We start from the raw sequence: 27,790 nt of genomic DNA, 5'->3' as shown, positions 1-27,790 counted from the left end.
CAGCCAAGAATAGAACACTTTGTGGACTTCCACTCTTCCGGATACTATTTCCCTCGTCTGCACTCTTGAGTTTTTAGGGACAACAATTCCAGGAATTCTTTTATTGTGAAGTAACAGTGAGTGCGGAAGTCACCATCGCATGTTTTATCTCCTGTACTTAGACAGAAGCGGACCACAAAAATATGATTGAGTCATCTGTTTTAAATGTATTTAAATGTATTCAAATTATTAAAAATTTGATTTTGCATCCTATGACCCCTTTAACTTACTCACATATTTGGTGTTCCCGTTCAAAAATGACCACCATGGGGAATCTTTATTCATTCATCCTCCACCGCTTTATCCTCCACGATGGTCAATCCCGACCGGACAGGTCGCCAGTCCGCCACAAGGCCACATAGAGACAAACAAACATTCACTCGTGCATTCACACCTACGGTCAATTTGGAATGTCCAATTGGCTGAATCACCATGGGGAATGAGTGGGTGAATCTATATTATGTGCATCCAGGAGCTGAAAAATTCATTCCCACACACTTATACACTCACAAACTAAATAATTTATTGAAAGCTGTACGAACCAATCTCTTTCTCCTGCTTGCGTACTCCACTGTTTAAGTGGGGGGGGGGGGGGTAAAAGGCAGCTTTTTTTAAATGATAATCAGTTTTGGATCTGGTTCTGGTCATGTTGTGTAGTATCTTTTTTTTTTTTTTTTTTTTGCGCTTTTGTGTATTAAAAATCATCAACACTTGACATGCCTGTAATCAGGGAAAACGAGCAGTAACCACGCAACAGCACATCAAGGAAGCTCGGTGCAGCATCCTTATTAGTCTGAAGGCTGAAAACAGAGCTTAGAGGAGATAAAGAAGTGTGAGATCACTTAGATGACATTTGAGAACATCCTCATTTCCATTGTTTGACAAACACTGGTCAACATTTTTCAAACATGTTCTGTAATTTACAGAAACGTAATAAATCGAGAAAATAATCAACAGATTAATTGATTCAAGAGCGAAATCGAGCATTTTAACGTTAGATACACATTATTATACAACTGCTGATTTACTGTTGTGTCTTCTGTTCTAAATGACAACACAGTAGAAATCCGTGGCGGCTGGTGTTCGTGGCGTGTACGTCACAGCGTGGGCATGTTGTATATTAGTAACCGGTATTTCTCGGTGCTGTAGCGTGGCTGCAGAGGCTGAGGAGAGCTGGTGTTTAACAGAGTGTGGCTGCTACAGTGATTACTCTGTTTAGCAGGTGATTGATGAGAAGCAGCTCTGGAAATGTCACTTGCTCTGTTAATATATTTTCACCCAGGGAACATAGGAAAGGCAGCGTTAATACACTGGAATATGTTTACTCCAAGGAAGCAGAACAGCAGTTCGAACTTGAAAGGGTTTTGTTTTCAATTTTTTGCCTTTTGTTAAATTAGTTTTTAGTTGAGTTTTTTCCCTCAGATAATGTTGGAAGATGTCCAGAGCTGCAGAGAAAATGAATGTCCTCCTCTTGCCATGTTTGGAATACACATTTGTTATACTTATAGTCATTGTATATGTTGCTGCTTTACATTCTACAAGCCCCTGGCTCGTTAAGCTGTGATGTATACATTTCTTTTCCCCTATATATGTTGTAGAACAAAGTGAAGTCTGTACTTTGATTGCCCTCCTTCGTTGGTGATCATTGGGAATTAATACTGGAAACATCACAGGCTGGCACACTTGAGAGGAAAATCCAACATCCAGAATTGTTGAGTAGAATTCAGATATGTTGTTCTCATTATCTCGGACAGTGCGGTCATTATTTGAAGTAATAAACAGCCGTCAGTCCGTCCAAAAAGCAATAGATATAAGGAATGAAAGCGCAATATTGTTTGGATGTATGCTGAAAATACATCAAAAATAACCACAATCACAGTGCTTGTTTTGGATTCTTAATGGTAGGTCCTTCTCTAAGTGCAGCGGCACTTTCAGAAAGCTCGTCACTAGATTCATGTTGGTTGGGATATGGTGCTTGGGGGGGCAGTACTAGGTCATTTTTGCTGTCATGGATAATGTCCTTAAAGTTGGGCTGACCCTGAGACAAAGAAAGTAAAAGTGAGGTCATGACTGGATGGAAGGCCAGATTGACTCGGGGTCCATCTGTGGTGGACAAAACAAGTTAATATAACTGTTCCTCTTCTGACAACAGGAGCTCTGATCCCCAAAAATGTTAGATTTCATGTCCTCTGGACAAAAAAAGTGAGCTATTATCCCGCCTACTGCAGCTTTAAATGACTCAAAACAATCCACTGTCAAAATACAGTGTATGGACAACGACGAGTTGGTTCCCCCTTTTGCAGCTATTACAGCTTCCACATATCTTGGAAGGCTTTCCTCAAGATTTTCCAAGTGTTTCTTTGTGTGCTTCATTCATTCTGCAGAGCATGAATTAGGTCAGACACTGATGTTGGACGAGAAACACCTGGCTTTGCGATCTCTGTTCCAGTTCAGAAGGTACTCAAGGGGATGAGGTCAGGGCTTTTTTTCTACACCAAACTCAAAGTCAAACCATGTCTTTAAAGTCCTTGCTTTGTGCGCTGGAGCACAACCATGTTGGAATTTGAAAAGGACCTTCTTCAAATGGTTATCGTATGTCTATTTTGCAACATCCTATTCATGCTATGATCACAATGCCTGCATTAAATTTGGGGTAAGAAGTGTACTAGGTCACTTTTGCTGTCATGTTGGAAGCATAGCATTGTCCAAAATGTCTTGGTACAACGAAGCGTTGAGATTTTCCTTCACTGGAGATAAAGAGGCCGAGACCAAAGCCTGAATGAAACACCTCAATTCAATACTTTAACAGGTGCGTTGTCCATATAGTGTAGTTACAGCCATGTTATTGTGTCTTTGATTATTATTGGGGAAAAAGTCTATTATTTCTCTCTATACTTATAGAGAAAAAGTCTCTAAAAGTTTATTCTTAGTCTTGTTACATTACCTCCATATCTCACCTTTAACATGTGATTATCAGGAAAACCATCTTACACATAAACTAGATAGCTGATTGCGATTATTTTTGACAGGAATTGCGATTGCGGTGTGATTTGCGATATCAGAGGGAATGGTCATTTTCACATCATTATTCTCATTTTTAATATCATATTTAACAATGATTACTGTGGGATATATGTAGAGCTGCAACTAACGATTATTTTGGTAATCGATTAATCGGTCGATTATTTTCTCGATTAATCGATGAATCGTTTAGTTCATAAAATGTTAAAAAAACGTTGATCAATGTTCGTCAAACCTGGAAATGACGATGTTCTCGAATGTCTTGTTTTGTCCACAAACCAAAATCATTCAGTTTTAATGATTTCTTTGTTATGTTTAGCAAAGAAACACAGAAAATATTAACATTTAAGAAGCTGAAACAATCAGAAATCTTGTTTTAATCATGAAAAAAGCTTCAAACCGATTATCGATTATCAAAATAGTTGACGATTAATTTAGTAATCGATTAATAATCGATTAATCGATTAATCGTTTCAGCTCTAGATATATTGTAAAAATCGTATAGCTCAAGCGGAGAACGAATCTAAAATGATATGTTGACACAGACTGGCTTTAACGAATGTTGCACCTTCTGCGATTTTAGGCTGTTCATGCGATTTCTATAATATTTCGATTAATTGTCCAGTCCTGACTGGACTAAACCCAAAAGCAAAATAGTGCAAATCAATTTACGGCACTCATTTGTGTGAAGCAAATGTGTTCTGCTGGATATGTGGTGTTAAGAGATGTTGACACATCAAAACTGTGGGAGCACAGCCAGTGATGGGGGGGGGTGGAGGGGGCTCTCCATTCAGCTATAGCCCTTGGCCAGAGTTGGCCATGAGTCCCATTAGTGTTTGGTTGGTTAGAGGTATTATGTATTATGTGTCAGCAAAACTGTTAATACATTTACACCATGGGAGCAGTAGCAGTGCTGGGGAGTCCATTTAGCTCAAGGGATTTGGCACGTTTCCAACAGCAACAACTCTATTACATACAGCAGAAACACCGTTGGAACTGAGCAAAGGTGTTAATGGATTATGAATGGAGCGATGCCTTAACTTTGAGCCGTAGCAGAGATACAGTGCGTGTGGGGAGCGGTTTGTTCGGCTTTAAAAAAAAAAAGATGCATGTTGGATTGGGAGAATGTTAAAGTGCCACGGGCAGACTGGTGTAAAAGGGAGTAATCAGAACATTGTTGTGACAAACATCAGAAGCATTTTGAGGAACTGACATATTGGCCTGAATGGGTTTTTTTGTCTGTTGCTCTAAACTTTAGGGACCGAGGCTTTTAGTGGATGAAAGAGAATACTGTGACAGACATGTCGAGTGTATTTGAGGACTTTCCATTTCAAGAGTTAAACCCTGCCTGAATTTTGAGTTCCCTTTAACAGGGGATTTCAAACAAATCTTCCCACTAACACATCCAGACTTTTGTCTTTCTGTCTGTCATTTTGTTTTTATGCTCGTCTTTCGGATGTTTTATATTTAAGTACCCTGGGAAAATCATTGTCAACTTTGAAGTGTGGTGAAAGAACATTCTTCAGGTTTTTTTCTTTCTTTGAAATGGGGTTGTAGGATGTGCTTATACATAGTCAATGCGTTACATACAGTAGACGGTGTGTCCAGCACACACTGCTTGGTTGAGAGAGATGAGCGAATCAGAATGTGTGGTTCAGGGACAGCAGAGAACACCCCTAAAAAGGTGCAACTGCAAAGACAAATACATCATATATGCAGTCATAGATCCAAATTGTAAGATATACTAATCATACTTCATTTGTTTTTAAGTGTACAATCACCAGATCTGGGTCAGCTCTACAGAGGCCACCATTTTGAATTAGTATGTTTTAAAGGTCACATAGAGTGGTCCTGTTGCACATATATGTTAGTTATGGAGGTCTACTTACATATATTAACTTGTTTTTATGGTCAAAAACCTCCTAGTTGCTGTAAAATAGCCGATAGAAATCCTCTTTTCTGACAGTGTTTTTCAGCCGCGATGTTTCAGAGTGAACTTTCACCCCCAGAAGACAGAGTCTTGTGATTGGCCAGTACTATCCAGCACATCCGTTCTCAGAAGCGCAGCGCCCCCCTCTGGAACGGCGGATGCACTGCTCCTCATTATCAAAACATTGTTTTAACAGTGTTTAAAAATAGCTTCGTCACGACTCCCCGCCGCAGTCCCTTTTATGACTTTAAACCGGAGTCAGACCCAGAGTCAGAAGACACTGTTGCTCGTGAAACACCTCCACAACGGACGTTATTCTTCTTCTGCGGTTCAATGTACGCAACCGGATGTGCCCGGACTAGTGCCCGGAGCAGGACGATCTGTTGTTCAGGAGAACCGCTGCTTACGTAACTATTACGGGATTTTCAGTGATCTCGTTGAGCCCCGAGATTACAATAAAACACAGCGTTCTCAGCAATGGCTGAACTGTTTGTTTCGAACCGTCAGGGCTTCATAAACAAGGTAATGACGCAGATACACACCAAAAAAACAGCGATAATAGGAACTTCCGGTCTAGTTCCGCTTTAATAAAAGACCACAAGAAACAAACGCAACGTATTTGGGTTTGAATGATCACTGAAGGCGACATACATGGAAGGGAACTGTGAGGTGAGATGTGTCACCAATTACAGTTTCTATGTTTTACACACTGTACCTTTAAGAAAACCCAAAATGCCTTCATGGTCTGGGCTCAGTGACGCACCGACAGACATGTCACAGTGACGCACCGACAGACATGTCGTCATTGTAAAAGTTTTATAAATCTGCTTAACATTTTAATCAAAGTTTTAAAACTCCGATTTTTTTTCCCCCGGCAGACAAATTTCAATTTCTAACATCTGTCCAAATCCCTGTTTGGCAATGCGTGCACGCGGGTCTGACATTTGTTTTGGTTCTGCTTGATTTTCACTTCACAACCCCCTCTGGAAAGCCAAACAAGAAATGAGTCATTTTTGCCAGGTATTGAGAACTAAATCTGACAAAACATCTGCTCCAACGTTAAGCTCCCGTTAAATATCGCGCTCTGGATCCTGTTGTTTTGTTACTGTCGGGTTAATGAGGTTTATTAGTTTACCTCCTAGTGATCTATTTATTTCCCATTTAATAACTGTAAGTCACAGCTTTTATGGACTGTACCGTTTGTTTTGGTGTTTTTCGAGTCTCGTGCTGTTTTTGAAGTCACCGTAGATACTGATCATTACCCAGTCCAGCACTTTTCGGCCACTGTCATGTTCATGTGAGAAACCCATTCCATAAATGTCACCGTGGGCCTATAATTCTTACTCCTTTTGATTAAATTTTGTTTTGTCCTTTATTATATGTGGAATTGAATAATGGTGTGTCCGTCCCCAGTGCATTGCCTTTATGTTCGAAACAGGGAGCAGGAGGTTATGACTTTTGGCTTTCATCCACCGGCAAATGGATCCACAGTGCATCCATAACAACACATTCAAGGAGTTGTTTGCTTTGCTATTTTTATTCGACGGTTAGCTAATATGTACCTCTGTATATCTATCAATGCTGTGCTGCAGTATAAAGCACTGTGGAGGTAGTGAAGAGGACCTGGCTGTTTTACTTCTGATCCCTGCCACCATGACTAAGACTTGAAGGTTTCATTGTGAATGCAGGACGACGTATAAACTGAAAAGCCTGCATTGTTAAAGATGTAAGAAAGTCATTTTTTGAAAAACAGTTACAAAGGACTGGTGGTTAACACTCTTGCCTTTGGTTTTCTTTGCTTTTTCCAACCACCAACCTGTGTCTTTTCTGCATTTCTTTTATGGAGTTTCCTCCCACAGTCCAAAAAGGGTTAGGGTTGGGGTTAGTTGTTTCTATGGGTTAGGATTGAGGTTAGTTGTTTCTATGGGTTAGGATTGAGGTTAGTTGTTTCTATGGGTTAGGGTTGAGGTTAGTTGTTTCTGTGAGTTAGGGTTAGTTGTTTCTATGAATTAGGGTTGAGGTTAATTGTTTCTGTGGGTTAGGGTTAGTTGTTTCTATGGGTTAGTGTTGGGGTTAGTTGTTTCTATGAGTTAGGGTTGAGGTTAATTGTTTCTGTGGGTTAGGGTTGGGGTTAGTTGTTTCTATGGGTTAGGGTTGGGGTTAGTTGTTTCTATGAGTTAGGGTTGTGGTTAGTTGTTTCTATGGGTTAGGGTTAGTTGTTTCTATGGGTGAGGGTTAGTTGTTTCTATGGGTTAGGGTTGAGGTTAGTTGTTTCTATGGGTTAGGGTTGGGGTTAGTTGTTTCTATGAGTTAGGGTTGGGGTTAGTTGTTTCTATGAGTTAGGGTTGTGGTTAGTTGTTTCTATGGGTTAGGGTTAGTTGTTTCTATGGGTGAGGGTTAGTTGTTTCTATGGGTTAGGGTTGAGGTTAGTTGTTTCTATGGGTTAGGGTTGGGGTTAGTTGTTTCTATGAGTTAGGGTTGGGGTTAGTTGTTTCTATGAGTTAGGGTTGGGGTTAGTTGTTTCTATGGGTTAGGGTTGAGGTTAGTTGTTTCTGTCGGTTAGGGTTAGTTGTTTCTATGAGTTAGGGTTGAGGTTAATTGTTTCTATGGGTTAGGATTAGTTGTTTCTGTGGGTTAGGGTTGAGGTTATTTGTTCATATGGGTTAGGGTTGGGGTTAGTTGTTTCTGTGGGTTAGGGTTAGTTGTTTCTATGGGTAAGGGTTGAGGTTAGTTGTTTCTATGGATTAGGGTTAGTTGTTTCTATGGGTTAGGGTTGAGGTTAGTTGTTTCTGTGGGTTAGGGTTAGTTGTTTCTATGGGTTAGGGTTAGTTCTTTCTATGGGTTAGGGTTGAGGTTAATTGTTTCTATGGGTTAGGGTTAGTTGTTTCTATGAGTTAGGGTTAGGGTTGTTTGTCTCTAGGTGGCCCTGTGATGGACTGGCGATCTATTCAAGCCGTGTTCGCCCTATGTCAGCTCTACAACCCTCATGTAGAGGATAAAGGGGTAGGGGATGAGCGAGATACAAAGTGCCGTACAATAGTTAAAACCCAAAATATAAACATCAAAACACAGACGTTCTGAAAACACAAGCAATTTACGGTAAAAATAAAAAAGCACAGAAAGAACAAGGAGGTTAAAATATTCCATAAAATTATTGAAAGGCCATCCTAAAAAGTGAGATTTAAAACTGAGAACTTGCCTCTTCAGGCAAGTGTTTCCTCAGACCGTAGGAGCCCTGATTGAAAATGCCCCTCAGTTTCACCCTAGATATGGAAATCACCTGCAAAGAGGCGGCTGAGGATCTCGAGGTGCGGGTGGGTGTAGATGGTGTTAAAGATTCAGTTAAATAATCTAGGGCAAGGCAGGGCTTTTAAAAGTCAGCAATAAAAAATTGAAATCAATCCTAAAAGCAGCAGGTAACCAGTATCCACTCTATTCCTGGAGGCGCTGTTGGAGAAATGATTATGGTGGAACTTCCGGAGGAGGAGCGGAAGCAGCAGTGAGCTTTCTTTTCAGAGAGAAATTTAAATGCGTTAACTTAATCTATATAGTCCATAGAGTGTTTTAAAACACATGTTTTAGTCTTAATTTGGTGAAATCGCCTTTACAACCTGATGGGCAGCAAAGAAAAGGAATAAAATTTAATCCCCACCGATAATTACATTTGGATTAATTCACTGACACTTATAACATTTTACCCACTGCTTTCTATTCTTTTATCAGGCAGTTTGTGTTTTTTAAGGTTGGACAAAACACAACATAAAATAATATGGGTGACTGAAACACATTTGCGATTCAAGCTGTAAAAAAAAAAAAAACTGTTCTACGTTTGTGTTGTGTGTCTCTGAACTCCTGCCACAAACATTAACGAGCACATTAACATAGTTAAAGAACTAACTTTTAGGATGCTGCAGTCTAATGTGTGGTACAGAACAAGTGAACTCAATTCTGACAATCTCTTATTCCTTTTTAATACAGTTATAAAACCATCTCCTACAGTACAACGTGCAGGTATGGAATGACTTCTACACAATACGGTGCAGCCAAATGAATATAATTGTGTTAAAGGGTCCATTTTCAAACTGGAGTGTACCGCTAAACTTTTATGTCACTATTTTAAATGGCTGCAGTTAAGTATGAGATTATCCGGATGTTGGCTGGATCTTTTATCCTAGCCAAAATACCTTCTGATTCGTTCAGATGGCTTCTTCAAACATCAGGCCAAAAGAAGAAGAAGAAGAAGAAGAAGAAGAAGAAAAAAAATACCTCTGTGCATCAAGCTGGCATATTCAAATGTGGCAGCCTGGCAGACAGAGAGGACTGTGCGGTCATATAAGTGTGACTAATGACTTAGCTCTCAGACACGATTCCTTTTGTTCTCTCTCTTTTTCGTCATTTCTTTCCCTCCCTCTGTCCCTCTGTCCCTCTGTCCGTGCTCTAGATTGGGCTTTGAATTTTCGTTTCGTGTGCCTCACCTTATTTCTACAAAAAAAAACACAGGAAGCACAGTGACACTATGGTCAGCTGAGTGCGAGTAATTTGCCTGTGATTCACGACTGCATACGATCCAAATAATGAGCGAATTAGAGTAAATTATACACGTTTAGTGTCTGCAATTAGTTCAACTCTCTCTTTTCCTCGTCTGACTGAAGCGTCTCCTTTATCCCACTCTCTCCGTCCTTAAAAGTCAATCTCTCTAGTCGTTTTTTTTCTCCTCGTCTTTCTCTCGATTCTGCTTTTCCTGCTCATCCTCGCCCGTTTTTTTGTTTTTTTTGTCTTCCTCTCACCCCTCTCTCTCTTTTTTTCAGCTGCCCTACTTCTCCGCCGTCTCATGGCGAAGCTTTTGTCTAATTACCATGCTAGCGTTTAATTGAAACGGTGCACACAAACACACAGATTGACTGACTGAATTCCCCTTATGTGCAGTCACATGGCACCATACACACACACACACACACACACGCACATGCACCAAAGCGGCCATTTGGACATGCATCATGTTGCACACATTACACACCTAGCAAGTTAACATGCTCCAGTTAAACAAATACACACAGAGCGTACACCAGGGTAAGTTTTTTGTGGACCGAGTCCAAGTTGCGCTGTGTTGCTGCCCCTTCTGTGGAGCCGAGGAGAGTTGGCCACAGTCACGATTGATTTTGGCCTAGTTATACGCCGAGCTGCCAGTAGCTCCCACTGTAGAGCTGTGTCATGTGAGGAAAAAAAGCAACACTACACAGATTGGAGAAAACACAAAGAACACTGACTCATGCATTTAAATTAGGGCTGTCAAAATTAATTTTTTTAACGCATTAACGCACTTTCTCACTTTCATCGCGATACGGGTAAGACGTGCAGTTTATGAACAGGCAAGGCGGCGGGCAACTGCTTGGGGCCCCGAGCCGATAGGGGGGGCTCCCGACACTCGGTGACCAGCTGCATCACCGTCGCCCTTAAACAACAAGGGTTGATTTGCAATGACATCTCAGTAGGAAACGTTAACTCACGTTAACCTGTGTGAAGCTGAAGGAAAATGAAGAGGAGTTATCAATCAGGAAGTTAGAAGAGGAAGAAAAAAAAGAGGATGAAGAAAAAAGAGAGGAAAGACACACAGTTGTAAGTGGCGCTGCTGGAGCAGATAATGATATAATCATTACATTAACAGTCGCTGTCTAACGAACGGGGACACAGACAGCAGCTAACATTAGCGCCAGAATGCTAGCTGACGCTAACGCTAACTAGTAGAAGCAGTGCTTCAAAGTGCTGATGAGGAATTTAACTTAACTAATTTAACTTCTATACTTTATATTTTGTTTATAATGTGAGTTATTTACAGTGCAATGTATAGTTTTATTTTAAGTTATTTACAGCATTTTATTTTTTCTATTTTTTTCTATTGTTTTATAATGTGGGTTCTTAACAATGTAATGTTTATTTTTTTACTAAGTTTGTATAGGTTTTTACAAGTTATTTACAGTATTTTATTGTTCTTTACATTCATATTTTCACATACTTTATTTATCTCTCCGTTCCTACAACAATATAAAGAGAAAATTATAATTTATTTGGCATATTTACGAATGGTAATTAATCGTAATTAATCGTGATTAATCCACAGCTACCCTGTGATTAATCTGATTAAAATGTTTAATCTTTTGACAGCCCTAATTTAAATACTACATGATGACTTTTTAGGTTTTCTGGGTAATCTGTCACACGCATATTTTATACGCACAAACATTTGGGTTTTCTGCTCAGTTTCCGATACTATGATGTTCTGTAATCGTCTATAATTAATGATATACAGTGGCCAAAGGCTGCACTTGCCTTGAGGGGCAGATGAGATCATTTTGTTTAGGTTTTTTTTAGGTTGAAAGTCAAAGGTCAGTGTCACCTGATGTGACCTCACAGTACCTTTTTTTTTTGCCGTGTGTGTGTGTGTGTGTGTGTGTGTGTGTGTGTTCTGAAGAGAATCCTTTCAAATTCAGCACAGATGTCCACTTCTGCTTAGATTTGGGCGATCATCGGTCAAGGTCACCGTGGCCTCGCGAAACCACCTGCTTTTAGCCTCTTAATAATTAAATTCCCTTTTTTGTGAAGTGAACAAGCACACGGAACGAGACTGATTTCGCACGCCGGCGGTCATCGGAGGCGTACGACCGCCGGGGCAGTAAATCTCGCTATGACTAATCAACAATGTCGTTTGTCCTCTGTGTTTCAGTGCTGCCGAGCCATACGTGTGGCACCCCCGGCCTCATTCCAAATGGCATCATCCATGGTTCAAGGTACAACATGGGGGACAAGATCCGCTATAGCTGCGAGTCAGGGTTTGTTTTGGAAGGACACAGCATCCTCACATGCATTGTATCACCTGGCAGTGGAGCACAGTGGGACTTCCCTTCACCATTTTGTAGAGGTAAGGAGCTTGTTTTTTGTTTTTTGTTGTTTTGCTATTTTAGATTTATAGAACAGTCTTTGTTAGAGTTTTCCATAATGAAGCTTGCTGTAAATCAGGGGTCACCAACCATTTTGAGACTGAGAGCTATCCGAAGGGTACAGAATAATATGGAGGGCTACCATAATTTTAACATTTTATGCAATTTACCATTTAAATTATGATTATTATTCATTCAATTGCATACAAATTAATTCCAGTGCCTACTCCTAACGATTATCACAGTTTTTTATAAACGATATCAATGATATTTTACTGAGTGATCATATGGATACATGCATGTGAAGCGAAGTGAGCCCGTGGGCACATTATGGGCTAGCAGGTGCTCGAAGGCACCATGTTGGTGACCACTGCTGTAAATGGTTTAAAATATCATTTATTTTCAGCCATTTGGAGTATTTCAATCAGAGGCGATTTTGATTGACAGAGGAATAAATTATTGCCGTGTACAACTCAGAAAAGTGCTGTGATATTAGGATCTTTTGGCACACAGACCTATTGCGATGGCCATCTGATGAGAGAGGGGATAGGCAGTGTGTGGAATCGGAGACCCTCGGGCTCCAGACACTGATGGGATGAGAGATTTAGAGGATCTGAAAGATGATGATAAACTCCGCTGGGCTCGATCTGGACACTGGAGGTGAAAGGGGGTAGAGGAGGGTTTTGCGGAGCATCTGAAATGACAGCTGGCAGCAAAGGGGGGGGGGGAGCAGAACATATTTTAAGTTTCACAGCACAAGAGGATTGGCTAGATTGAGGTCAAAGTGAAATCGCCATCAGCTGATTATGGCCAGGGGGGATAAAGACGAGCAAGAGTCTTGAGAAAGTAATTCATTCATTCATTCATGGTCTACTGCTTTATCCTCCACGTGAGGGTCGTGCTGGTGCCAATCCCAGCTGACAAAGGGCGAAAGGCAGCGGTACACAGACAGGTCGTCAGTCCATCACAGGGCCACATAGAGACAAACGGCCATTCACATTTACACCATGGTCAAATCAAAGTGTCCAATTAAACTCTAAATTTAACTAACTAAATTAAAATGTGGCTAAACTTTGTATACACTCTTAGAAATAAAAGTGCTAAGTAGAACCATATAAGGTTTTTCGGCTTGTCCTCATAGGAGAACCCTTTTTTTGTTCCAGGTAGAACCTTGTATAAAGGTTCCACCTGGAACCCTTAGTGCTCCCAAGAACCCTTTTAAAACCCTTAAAATCAGGAAATGGGTTTTAAAGGGTTCTCTGGATCAAAATGGTTCTTACTGGAACCATTAGTGTTACCAAGAACCTTTGAAAAAAAACTTTTTCCAGGAAAGGGTTTTTCAGAAGCAAATGGTTCCAGGTAGAACCTCAGCCCTTGTAGAAGGACCATTTTGGAACCCTTATTTCTAAGAGTGTACTGTACCAGGTTCACACTGAACTGGGGGGGTGTGGGGGAAGCCTTTTGTTACTTATCTATCACTGATAATTGTATTTCTACAAAAACCTCGTACCATCAGCGAAAAGTAAAGCTAATCGCTGGCGTTGTGAGAACTGACGGACCTTAAACGTGAGGTCACATGCCAGGGGAAGATGAGGAGTGCTTGATTATGTTTAGAAACACAGCGAGAGTCTGACTGAAAAATAAAATAATTGTTTGAACCAGTCCAAATAGTAAAAGACCTTTTTATGGTTCATTAGTTCATTAGATGCTTGACAACATTACCTTAAGGACAGTATTCTTTTGTTCTGTTTTATTAATTTAATGTTTGCTCTTCAGTCATGGTAGGTAATGAAAAAAAACAACACGTTAGTATGAAAAAGTATAATGTTGTAAATTATTTTATTGTATTTAGGAATATTATGACACAAATGGGTATAAATGAGTAATTAATATGTTCAAAAAAGTTGAAAACGGCTTCATTGCATCAAAACATTAATGACAATGTTATTTTAATTAGTTTTAGTATTTGTTTACATCATATTCATAAGTTTATTGTAATAACTACTAACCATCTAGCCAGTCTAGGTGCTATTCCATCGTAATCTCTCTCTCTCTCTCTCTCCTCCTGTCATCAGCGGAGGGAGCATGTGGCGGCACATTACGAGGCACCGCGGGTTCAATAACCAGCCCTGGATATCCTGGGGAGTATGACAACAACCTGGATTGTACGTGGTCAATCCTCGCTGAACCCGGGGACACCATCGCTCTCGTCTTTAACGACTTCCTATTAGAAGACAAATACGACTTTCTGGATATCAGTGGGACAGAAGCGCCAAGCATATGGTAAGGTGATGTTTCATGGTGATGAATTGTAGTAAAAAGAAGTCAGGGGGTCGTTTTATCAGAATGTCCCTCAGCATGTAGAATAAAATACACAGTAGACACAATCACCAATGAAAAGGCGATGCACTCCCTACATTTTTCTCAATTTAAAGTATACAGAATCAAAGTAGTTCAGAACACAGGATACTTCCTTTCATTAGTTATGGACCTGAAGCAGAGGTATTATCAGGATTAACTATGTTGGCGGTTTAAGTTGAATATAACAGTGCAGACATACTGGATACAGCAGTCCTGCAAACTGCTGCGCCTGGAAGCATCCATGCGCCCATGTTAATTAAACGTATTGAGCATCAGGTCGAAGTGTCTGGTCTATTTTTAGTGCGTGTAATGAGCAAACCTGGCCAGAAGAAAAAAAACACCACCAATTCACCAATATCCACCAATTAAAAGCAGATTTAATCCAGGTCTGTGTTTCATTGCATAACCCCCAACTCAGTAAAGGATAAATGGAGGATATATTATACTGTACTGTATGTCTGGCTCAGCCACTGTGTCTTAACACAACCTGGAGACCATGTCGAACAATTTGTCCAAACCTTGCCTCACTCATCAGGTTCTGTTGGATCCCGTCAAGCTCCAGTGACGTAACCAAGCTCTGGTTTACACTCATCATTAGCCTCAAATACAGTTAGAGTGCAATGACTTGAGCTGACAGCCAATAAGCTGCAGGCTTGGTACATCCAACATAAAATGAAGTGTATCTGCAACCTGACAGCGTCACTGTTTATGCTACTCTCAAGTCTTAGTGCCTCATTTCCTCTGCTATATTTTCTTGTTCTCTTCTCCCTCTCTTTTTTCTTTTTTCTGTCCTGGACATACGTTGGATGCAGTCGCCAACCAAAGTGTCACCAAAATTCATCCATTATTGGATTTGTTTGGATCGTATAGAACTAGGAATCAGCCGATGCATTTGGATTCAATCCACAAAAATAAGTCATCAGATCACTTTTTCGCCCCCACTGATCTCAAGAATCATTAGTGCTCAATATGCCATGTGGGTTGACATTCGTACAACATAGCAACACTAATGGATGATATGCTACAGACCAATATTCACCGATGCAACAGATGCGATTGCTATTTATAACTCGCTGCGGTTTAATCGGAGGATTCTGTGCTTTGATAACATCTCTCTTCTATTAACATCTAAACTTGCTCTTTCTTCTGCTGTGCTATTGATGCTCTTTGAGCGTTCCACTCTGCTCTGGTATCCACTAACATGGTAGGAGTTACGATGCACACTGGTGTGCCATGTGGAATTATCATCATGATTATTATGGCTTTAATCATGCTGTGCTTTAGAAATACTTTAATAAAAAAGAAGAGGCGAGACTAGCTAGACCTAGCTAAGGAGCCTTGTTCCTCCAGTCTGACTTGAGCTTGTAGATAAGGCGGTGACACTCTTACATCCTGACAGGAGGAAACTCATCCTCCACCTCATCGAGTCTTTGCGGCGCCTTGTTGCCTTCATCCGTCTTCTCTTTGAAAAAAGCGTCTTATATTCATAGCCTTCAAGTCTTGCCTCAGTGAATTAGCCTGCTAGCTACCACCAGATGCCAATAATGACAACGCTCGTAACCGGCATGTGCTCCGTCTCTCTCTCTTTTGCTCTCGCAGTCGCACGAAATGCACACGGGGCCGAGTTTGTGCAGTAAATCTGCTGCGTGAATGACACGCAATCGCTCAATTTATGAATAATAACACATCGCTGCAATAACAGAGGGATACGGCTTGGTTCAATTCTCTCGTTAATTAAAAGATTTTATTACTATTTCAATATTTTATGATTGTGCTGATGATAGTATGATGTAGTATGAGCAGCGTTGCCACCTTAGTGACTTTGTTGCTGTATTTATTGATTATTCAGAGCCCTTTAGCAACTCTTTAGCAAAAATGTGACTAGCTACAAAGCTACTAGCTACTAGCTAGTACTACTAGCTTTTCTGTTGTTATTAGAGACTTTTGGAGACTGACATGAAATAAATTATTGTTTTAAATGTCTTTTAAAAGGCACACCGGACGGGACAGAAGTGCGTCCATTTCAACCATGTGTAAATTACATACACACGGTCAATGATGCAAATAAGGTGATGACATCTGTTAGCGACTTCTAGCTACATGTAGGACAGCAAATAACTACTTTCCTTACTGAGGAGTTGGCAAGAGTGAGCACACGATTGTGGAAGAGCAAAAGGGTTTATCCTCCCAATACATTTTAGTCGAAATAAATATGCTTCATAATTGCTTATGTGAAAGAGGACAATGTTGTTTAAAGGTACAATATGTAGTATTTATGGGTTTATATAACCCAAAATCCACTTTTTTATACATATTATGTGCTCCTGCATTGTCTGGTCGCTGTATAATAGTTTTTGTTTCATTTTCGTAGTGTTTCAAAAAGTCATGTTAAATAACATGACCGCGGACCGCGGTTGCATAGCCACTGTTAGCAGCGCGACGCCATGTTTCTACCGGAGCCTGTAAGGACAAACGCGAGAGAACAAATCAAGCGTCTCTTTACTTGTAGCGGAAGTCCCGCCTCCTCTCTCTCCGCTTCGTCTGCTACGGCCGCGGTAGCTCCGCCCTCTCCCTCGCCTCACGAACCTCATCTGCTGACACGGAGAAAGACGACGAGGACGACATTTGACCAGCTGAGGATACCGTAGCGCTCAGGGAAGGGAGGGGGTGAGCAGAGCAGCAGGTCTTTGTTGTAAATTTCAGCCTCTCCTCTAGATGGCACTATAAACTACTTATTTCCCCTTTAAGGCATATGCTATTTAAGCAATAACATGTGGCCAAAACATAACCTCCTCTGTGGAGGTGATTATTTATAGACAATCTGCACTAATGAATTACTGATTTTGTGGCATTGAGATGCACAGCACTTTAGTGCCTTTTGGATTCATTCTGGTTCGTTCAGAATATCACACATCACCATTAAAGGCTTCGAAGTGTTTACCGAGGCAGCCAATTGGTTAAACAGATGGGAGGCTGTTGCTAGTTAGAATTGGTGGAACAGCTGGAAAAATCAATTGATGAGAAAGTGACAAAGCTGTTTGGCCTTATCAGCAGATGCTCATATGTTCAGATGTCAGGCTTTGTAGACTGGATTTGTTTTCTTCTTAAAATGTCATGTGATGTGTCTTAGAGTCGTAGTTTTTTTTTCTTTATCAATTCTGAAGTTTCTCCGTTAGGATTTCTGTCACCGCTCATGAATCCACCAATTATATCGACAGGAATGGAAATAAAAAATACCATCAAACCTGTCTTAAAACAAGGTTTGTTTGTTTGTATACCTTTGTAAGTCAACTAAACAGTTAAACTAACATTATCCAGATTTTAATTAACAAAAAAGGATTAATGATTATCCTCAGACACGGAGTTTGCCGTGTGTGTAACTCTATAGTGTGTTGTAAAATGATAAAAAATAGATGATGCAAAATGCATTGATCAGCGAGGAGGAAGTTGTAAGTGAGGCATCTTAAGTCGTTTACAACAGAGATGTCCGTCGTTTGTTTTCCTTTTCTGTGGTTGTTGCATTCATTTTAGCTTTTGCAGCGTCTTCTGCTGTTAATGTTAAAATCAATGGCTGTACTGACTGTGGGTGTAAACTGTTGTGTCACTCTTTTAATGAAATATTTGATCACACAAGAATGTAAAGGATATCTGCCAACCCACACAATAATGTCTATCAGTCAAAACTCTTAAACTGTTTTGAATGTCTGCAGTTGACTTTTGAGAGGGGAATGATGTCATGAGGCTACGTTGGTAAATATGACTCCTGAAAATGCATTTATCGGGCTGCCAGGTCCTGCAAAAGTGTTCTCCCGTGCTTTTTTTCATGTCATTTTGACTCCGTCTGAGAGATGACATTGTCTTCCATGCGTGGAAAATGGTTCACGAATGCGGTGCAACGCACGGAGGTGCAGAATGGATAAGTTGGCAGATAAATAAGTGGAGCGAAGGAGGCAGAGAGAATCACGCTAGATGGAAACAAAAGGAATGGGGAATAATTGCACATTTAGACCTGTCACCCACAGAGCAGTGTGCATGAACCACGGCAGTTTCATGAAACTGCGCGCGCTTGTGTGCATGCCTGTATTTCTTACTTCTCCAGGTCCTTTTCTCTGCATATTCACTGACTTTGTCAGGACCAGTAGCCTTCACGGAGACCCAAACCTGGTCCTAATGAGGCAGAACCTCAATTCTGAAGAATTGATTTGATGTGGTCAGGGTTGGGTATTAACTGGTTATGGTTAAAGTTAGGGATAAATCTTTGTTTAGGCCGTCCAAACGAATGGAAGTCAATGCACTGTCCTGAGACAAATAGCTGTGCAAACGTGTGTGTGTGTGTGAGAGAGAGAGAGCGCTTGCTATATGTTTGCATGTGTCAGGTCTTAAGTGCTCGTCTGACAGTGTGAGCTGTTAATCGTTTCTTGAGGCTCTGACAGATTACACACGTGCACACACACACACACACACACACACACACACACACACACACACACACATCTTATCTCTGACAGTGTACATTCAAGAACCACTGTCAACTCACCATCTGCAATGCAGCGGAAGGCAGGGATGACATTTTGTCACAAACTAGTGACTGGGCCTTCCAACCTCCAGGATTATGATTTCAAAATATTGGTCTTGTAAAATGCCTTCATTTGCATTTTCAGGCGACCTAAATCAAAACCTTGTGAAACAGGGAAATTGGCATATTGTTTAAAGGTCACATAGAGTGGTCCTGTTGCACATAAATGTTAGTTATGGAGGTCTACTTACATATATTAACTTGTTTTTATGGTCAAAAACCTCCTAGTTTCTGTAAACTCGCCGATAGAAATCCTCTTTTCTGACAGTGTTTTTCTGCTGCGAGATTTCAGAGTGAACTTTCACCCCCAGAAGACAGAGTCTTGTGATTGGCCAGTACTATCCAGCACATCCGTTCTCAGAAGCGCAGCGCCCCCCTCTGGAACGGCGGAGGCGCTGCTCCTCATTATCAAAACATTGTTTTAACAGTGTTTAAAAATAGCTTCGTCACGACTCCCCTCCGCAGTCCCTTTATGACTTTAAACCAGAGTCAGACCCAGAGTCAGAAGACACTGTCGCTCGTCAAACACCTCCACAACGGACGTTATTCTTCTTCTGCGGTTCAATGTACGTAACCGGATGTGCCCGGACTACCGCCCGGAGCAGGAAGATCGGTTGTTCAGGAGAACCGCTGCTTACGTAACTATTACGGGATTTTCAGTGATCTCGTTGAGCCCCGAGATTACAATAAAACACAACGTTCTCAGCAATGGCTGAACTGTTTGTTTCGAACCGTCAGGGCTTCATAAACAAGGAAATGACGCAGATACACACCAAAAAAACAGCGATAATAGGAACTTCCGGTCTAGTTCCGCTTTAATTACAGTACATTAATGAATTCATTGTCTTCTGCTTTATCCTCCTCATGAGGGGTCGCAGGAGGAGCTGGAGCCCAGCTGGCATAGGGCGAAAGGTGGGGTACACCCTGGACAGGTGGCCATTCTGTCGCAGAACAAAAAAGGTCCAAAACTGGAACTGAACCAGAGATTTTACAGCTTTTTATGGCCCTGTAACGGCGCACTTACCACGGATGTCAACTCAAACGGCGGTTATGCCAATCAGAATATTTTTTATGATTCTTCGTACAGTTCTCCAGATGTGGGATTAGAGATGACTGATGTTTTTCACTGAGGCGTTTTGGTCAGGTCATTGTTGAGAATGAGTGACACCTGACAGGACTACTGTGACATGTTCTTCCTGTTTGCTGAGAGCTTTTCCTGATTGGCTGTCCCAAAAGTAATTTCCTGTTTCATGTTCCTGTCGGCTTTGCTGGGCAGGTTGAATGTCAGGTTGTCTAGTTGTCACACACACACACACATGCGCATGTACTTTACACTTTGTGTGTGTGTATATATATATATATATATATATATATACACACACACATACATATATATATATATAAATATAAATATATATATATATACACACACATCCCCGAATGCCTTTTGGCCAGGTCACAAAATATTGTACAATAGATAGGTGGATGAATAGATGAATTGCTAGATAGATAGATAGATAGATAGATAGATAGATAGATAGATAGATAGATAGATAGATAGATAGATAGATAGATAGATAGATAGATAGATAGATAGATAGATGAACAGCTAGATAGATAGATAGATAGATAGATAGATAGATAGATAGATAGATAGATAGATAGATAGATAGATAGATAGATAGATAGATAGATAGATAGATAGATAGATAGATAGATAGATAGATGAACAGCTAGATAGATAGATAGATAGATAGATAGATAGATAGATAGATAGATAGATAGATAGATAGATAGATAGATAGATAGATAGATAGATAGATAGATAGATAGATAGATAGATAGATAGATAGATAGATAGATAGATAGATAGATAGATAGATAGATAGATAGATAGATGAACAGCTAGATAGATAGATAGATAGATAGATAGATAGATAGATAGATAGATAGATAGATAGATAGATAGATAGATAGATAGATAGATAGATAGATAGATAGATAGATAGATAGATAGATAGATAGATAGATAGATAGATAGCTCTTGTATCCCTCCTCTCCTCCGCCTTCATTTTCACTCTCTTTGCCTTGTATTGTCCACACTCTCAACTATAACTATCCCCTCGGCTGGTTATTTCTTCTCCTTCTCATCTTGAGCTTCTCCTCCGCAAACACACAGTTCGTCAAGGCACAAGACAAATTGAGACGCTTGAAGCTTACAGAGTTATTACTGTCATTTTTTTTTCTCCCCCTCAACTTAAATTAATTCTTACTCTGCTATATAAGCTATTATATCCAAAGAGCTACAACTATCAGCAATTCATCATATTTTGTCCTTTATTGCTCACTACATTATTCACATCGATTTTAAACTAGTTGCCAGTGCAGAAAACTCAAGAGTTAGAGCTCTGTAATGTATCATCTCAATTATAGTTAGAGATTTTTAACGCACAGTGGTTTGTTGTGCTAATGTAAAGAGGTCGATACAGTCTGTGATTTTGAATGTTTTGCATTGAATCCCACCTCTTACATGCTTTCACAGGCCTCTTAAGGCCATCATCCACAGTTAGTACTGACTAGTTCCTATCTTGGTCGACAACACCTACACAAATTATGACTTATTTTGAAAATGACATGTTGCTTTTCCGTGATGTCCATTGTTCCAAGGATGAAACCGAACGACTCTGGAGACTTTTCTGATAGTGATGATGATTTGTTTTTGAATTTTAAGCATCCCTGACAGGGTTCCTATGCAGCATAGAAAAGTATGGAAAAGTATGGAATTTAATTGGAGTAATGTCCAGGTACTTATATTTGTGTTGTTTCCAAATTGTTATTTCACTTTCTAAAATTAAATATATTAATAAATACAAATCAAAACAACAACGTTACTAACACAACATAGCCTATACCTTTGGATGATATGAGACTGTTACTGACTGCGATTCTCATTTATTTATTATTTTCCATACGTGTCGTCGAGCCAGCCTCCTATTGTCGGCAGCGACAGTGTCAACAAGCGGTATTCAGATGTTTAATCGACTGAAAAATTCTCTGAGAAGTCTGGAATAGTATGGAATTTTGTAATGTAAAATGTGTAGGAACTCTGTTATTAATTGCGAAACTTTGAACATTCCCATTAGCCCTAGTTCCCTGTTGAACTCGGGTGATAAGCACAGTGAAGATTCCTCCACAGACCTATAATAAGTGATGGACAAGTGCCTCAAACCTGTATTCTCCTAGTGGCCATCAGGGGGTGACACAACCTGTTGCAAAAAAGGAAGGCAGTCTGTATGTAAGTCTCTCAAAAAATGACACAATGTTCAAGATTCTCAGCCATGTCAGTCGTGTTGTAGTCATTTAAATGGGAGCCTCAAGGTGTGAGATGTACAGTAGTTCATCCCTGAGCTGTTCTAATGCATGGCTGTTCACATGCTTGGTGCTTACTAACCACAACAGCGTGTCTGGTAATCATCATACATGCTGAAAAAAAACAAAACAAAAAAAAAACACTCCCACTACTAATTGTCATGTCAGCCATGCACACAAGTGGTTTTCTATACCCTGGACTAATTTGTGGGTAAAAACAAGTGACAGCTACATTCTCCGACGTGGAGATCCTGACCACAAGCTTTTCCTCGTTCCATGTTTGCAGAGAGTTGCAGATGCATTCTGGTCACACGCATATAAAAAAAAGTATCTGCAAATAGCTGAAAATACCATGATAATGTCACTGGTGAATATTTAATACAAACAGGGGGAGATGAGGCACAAACACACCTGGCTGCCTTGTATGAACAACACGATGGCTTTGACCACCCATACCTCCCCCCTACAGCATCTTCCATGAACAACAATATGGAATACAAAACACCCCCGCCTCTGGAACTCCCTCTCGCTGAGACAGCTGAGACTCTACTGACTGCAATGATTGGTAGGTGGCGGTAGGTGGCCCCACATGCCAAAACATAAACATGATTTGCAGTCTGCAAAATATCTTTTTTAATGCAAATATTTTGGCGCTACTGTTGTTGTTGGTGAGTTCAGTTTGTTATATGAACATTATTCCTGAGTCTCTGTGACATATTAGGAGGATTTTATGGCCAGTTGCTTTAGATTTATTACATAATGCACCTTTATTATTATTAATAATAATAATAATAATAATAATAATAACAGTCTAAACTGTGATCCCCACAGAACCGATTTGACCTGAAACTGAAGAACTACTGAAAGAACTGTCGTGTTCATATAAGTGTTCGGGGAAAAAAGCATTTTAAATTTCAAACACATATTATGTATAGCTGGGATAAAGCTGTAGACACTGAGTGAGGACACACATGTGTTGGGTTTTGGGAGTTTTGCCAGTATCGCTCCATTTGTGCTCCTGGGTAAAAAAAAATAGCCTTTAACGGGGCTTCATTTTCGAGATCACCCATAAATCTTTATCAGCATATTTCAGCCTTGGTTGACTTACTCTAAGGGGGCAGTGAGAGGTGGCCGGCTGTATAGTAATAGGATGTGATGCATTATTTTAGTTAAGAAAATATTAAAACCATTGCATTTATCACCTTGATCTCCAAGGTGTTATTTTCAAAGCTCCAGGGAGCCACTGCAGAGGGCTTTAAGAGCTTCACGGGTTGCAGAACCCTGGTATAGGCCACGGGGGAGATTAAACCTTCTGCTAGATTGTCTTTACAAGCACCTTGACCTTGGTCTGTTTTCCCGGGGCAGATTCAGCTGTGATGGTTTGAACACACCCTCCAGCCACTTTGCCAAAACTCTATGCTTCATCTGCCAATTCAAAGGGCATCACATTAAACCAATGAACCTTGTCCATTCTCAGTAGCTCAGCGCTTGCCAGTGAGGGATCAGTAATATCTGCCAGAGAAATTTGCTCAGATCTCTTTTTTTCTCCCTTGGTCTCCTCTCATCCATCTGTGTAGCGTTTTATTTCCACTCTTTTCTTTCACTTACTCGTCCTCTTTGCCTTTTTTCCTTGCTCCCTTTTAAACTACTCTCCTTCATTCATTCATACATTCATTCATTCATTCTCTTCCACTTCTTTATCTATCTTCTGGAACCATGCAGAAAAGCTCTTGTTTGGACTGGGGTCACAAACCCGGGTCTTTTTTCCTGCGAGGCATCAGTGCCAGCCAGTCCTTTTGCCATGTGGCCTCTCTCTCTCTTGTATTTACATTTTAAATGATGTTTTACTGGCTGTGTGGTTGTCCCTCCTGTGTCTGTGTGTGTCTGTGTGAGTGGGATGTGGATGTGTTATAAGATTAACAGTGTACCAGCGCACCAGGGTTTTGCACTAAGCACTCGGTATAAACAGCTTTATGTCGAGAATAATGTTGCTTTCCAACTTTTTCGACTCGTATCCAATCATTTATTTTTATGGCGTCTTCTTTGTCGTTTTGCAGATACTTGCGTCCACAGGGACTTGCAGCATGTGCAGCAGGAGAATGAGCCTGAAATAATCTATCGCCAGCATTACAAGCAGCCAATAGGGAGGATAGGGGCCAAGACAATGATGCGCAGACAGTAGGAAGTTGTCTTTGTTGTCACGTCCATGTATAAGTAAAAAGCTCCTGGTCTAATAATACAGACATACGTAAGTTATGAAACGTTTGCCTGCATTTGTTACCTTTATCCTCCTCTTCTCCTCTCCGTTTTTTGTCATTTGACCTCTTTTCATTTATTGTCTCCTCCTTTTCTTTCGGACTGTCGCACCATGCAGCTCCTCTCTTGCTTGTCTTATCTCCTCTCCTCTTGGTATGATCCGTTTTATCCTTTTGTTGCTCTGCCTCTTTTCTTCTCCTCCTCATCGCACAGTTTTTTTTATCCCTCATGAAAAAAAAACACACACTTTCTTACACTTGTCTTCCCCTCCATCCCCTCCCATCCCATCTCCTTCTTTCTCCCAACAACTCACTCCTTCTCCAGCTTCACTCATTTATCTCCATGCTTCACAGTCTGTTTTTGTAATGTCTAACCTCATTTAGACTCTGCTCATTGTATCACCCTCTTTCACTTTTCGACCTCTCCTCGCGGCGAGTGTAACCCCCCCGTCCTCCATTTATTTAAGTGGATTTCCTGATCTCACCTCCTTTTTCTGTGTACTCCATTCATCAGTCCCTGCTTAACTGTTTTCTGTCATTCATTATCCGTCTCCCGCTTCCCCTCTCGTTTCCTTTTCAGCACAGGTATCTATTCCTTACAAACATTTATCAGTCTCTTTTCTTTCACATCCCCCCCTCCCCTCCCCTTCCCCGCTTCCTTCACGTTCAGTCTCGTTCCTCTGCCGTCCTTTGCTGACCTCTTGTCTCACTCACTTTCCAATGTCAGGCAGCTGGCCAGTCGCTATGAATAATGGAAAAGGTGCAACCATTTTTCTCTCCACTTTACATATTTTCCGACTTTTTTTTTCCGCTCTCTTACCCAGGCTGACTTTATTTATCTGATTTAGTTACGCTGCAAACATCCATCCTTGCAATTATAGCAGTTTAGGAAACTCACACCCATTAATGTCTTCGAACCCTTATTTTAGTGTTCACCACTACATGGATTGATTCAGCACTTACTTATGTTAATCTCATCCCAATTTTAACTTGCAAGTTTGGGCTCTTGGAGGAACTGTGCGAGGGCCGCCTCTTCAATCATTTTAAAAAACGGGAACAATTGATTTCACATCACTGGGGACTAATATACATTTATGAAGTGGAGATGCAAACACATACTAATCATCCACAGCGCGAAAAAACAAATGTCCTCCAAACAAAATGATCTGATAATCTATCTATACAGACGCTTCATGAGGATGGTTGTAATACACAACAAGGTCGTAGTCAAATTTGTTTATATGGCACATTTAAATAACAACCCCTGCTGCCCAAAAGGGGTCTCAAACTCAAATGACCTGAGGGCCACATGAGGTTGAAGTCTGGTCAGTAGGGGGCAGTCAAGTGAAGAAAAGCCCAACTTTGTTGAGTCAGGGTTAGCAATATATTAAAATGATATCACATTATTCCATCGTGATACAGCAACAACATTTGTGACAATATATGACATCATTTCAAAGTAAAAAAGGTGTTTGTTTTGATACACAAAGACATATTATTCACAATAAAAAACATATTGATGATGCAAAATATGTAAAATAATAAATAATTATTATGTTAATATCAAAAGAAAACATTTACATCGCGGGCCACATGAAATCGATGGAAGGGCTGCACGAGTTTTATTTTCCCTGGCGTATCTAAATGTTTTATTTTCATGTAGAAAATCAAGCACCATGAATATGGTTCTTTGCCTGTCTGTGTTTAAAAAGAAATCCAAAAAGACTATATGTAAGAATGTACAAGAAAAACAAAGTGAAAGGAACATTATGACAGAACATTTTGTAACAGCGTTTCGTAATCCTGGTCCTCGGGGACTCCTGTCTTCCATGTGTTAGAAGTTTCCCTGCTCCAACACACCTGATTGATTTCATCAACTTACCATCATCACTTGTTTTAAGAGATATTATCATAAATGCAGAACAAAACCGAGCTGTATGACCATACTTTTAAAAAGAATGATCTTAAAATAAAAGTATAAATAAGAATAAATAATTAAAAGATAAGCTCAACTGGTATTAAAAGGTACAGGTCGCTTAACAACAAGCAAACAACCTGGCTATTTTATACCAAAGTACATTTTTCATGCAATGAAATTGCACACAAAGTCAATGCAAAAACACAATTAGACTTCATGTTTGCATCACTTCGTTCATCATCTCATGATTTGCATCTCTTGGCACGAGTAATGTGGGAAAAGTTGAAATATTCAATTTTAAACAGCAGCCAATCATTGTTGATATTGGACAGGAATGAGAGGTATTATGTAAATGTAATGTACTTTATTTCTATATTCCTTTACAACAACAACCCACAGTTGACCAAAGTGATTTACAAAATAAAAGCATTACAGACCACACATCATTGAAAACACAAAGTACAAAACAAATTTGTGAAAAATACCAATTAAAAACACAAAAGAATAATGTTTTATGTTTGGATTTAAAAAGTACGGAGCCCCCGAAGTGACATGAGAAAAAAAAATGTTCTGCCTACTACAAACGAAACGCGCTTTCAACTTTCAATATTGTAATTTTGTAATAACGGCTGCCAGTCAAAAGAAACTTTCAAAGTCGAGATTTCGAGTTTCCAAAAAATTGTGAAAAAAAAAAAAAAAAAAATGAAAAAAAATTTAAAAAAAAAATGTCATCACTTTTTTCAAAGTCGAGATCTCGAGTTTCAAAGTCGAGATCTCGACTTTCCCAAAGAAATATGAAAAAAAAAAAAAATTTGAATTTTTTTTTCATTTTATTTTATTTTTTCATTTTTTTGGGAAACACGAGATCTCGACTTTCAAAGTTTCCCAAAAAAATGAAAAAAAAAAAAAATGGAAAAAAAAAAATTCATAATTTTTTGGAAACTCAAGATCTCGACTTTACCAAAGAAATATGAAAAAAATAAAAAATGTGAATTTATTTTTCATTTAATTTAATTTTTTCATAATTTTTTGGAAACTCGAGATCTCGACTTTCCCAAAGAAATATGAAAAAAAAAATGTGAATTTATTTTTCTTTTTTTTTTTTTTTTTCTTTTTTTTGGGAAACTCGAGATCTCGACTTTCAAAGTTTCCCAAAAAAATGAAAAAAAAAAAAAAATGAAAAAAAAAAGTAAAAAAAAAATTTCATAATTTTTTGGAAACTCGAGATCTCGACTTTCCCAAAGAAATATGAAAAAAAAAAAGTGAATTTATATTTCTTTTTTTTTTTTTTTTCTTTTTTTTGGGAAACTCGAGATCTCGACTTTCAAAGTTTCCCAAAAAAATGAAAAAAAAAAAAAAATGAAAAAAAAAAGTAAAAAAAAAATT

The 27,790-nt window shown here is 39.7% G+C and overlaps 1 protein-coding gene across 1 annotated transcript in view; it reads left to right on the top strand.

Annotated features, from left to right (window-relative positions):
* Nucleotides 1–27,790, top strand: part of LOC310936689 (CUB and sushi domain-containing protein 1) — a gene marked incomplete at its 3' end in the record, with an annotated part of 354,020 nt that overhangs the window by 118,550 nt on the left and 207,680 nt on the right. Inside the window, exons 3-4 of the mRNA XM_083900806.1 lie at nucleotides 11,712–11,906; nucleotides 14,001–14,208. Of these exons, the coding sequence (XP_083756932.1) occupies nucleotides 11,712–11,906; nucleotides 14,001–14,208 (403 nt within the window). The remainder of the gene's footprint in view (nucleotides 1–11,711; nucleotides 11,907–14,000; nucleotides 14,209–27,790) is intronic.

The sequence above is a fragment of the Microchirus variegatus genome (assembly GCF_963457635.1).
Source record: "Microchirus variegatus genome assembly, chromosome: 14".
Taxonomy (NCBI): Eukaryota; Metazoa; Chordata; class Actinopteri; order Pleuronectiformes; family Soleidae; genus Microchirus; species Microchirus variegatus.
The sequence above is the reverse complement of the archived record's forward strand: the minus strand, read 5'-3'. Positions and strand labels throughout refer to the sequence as shown.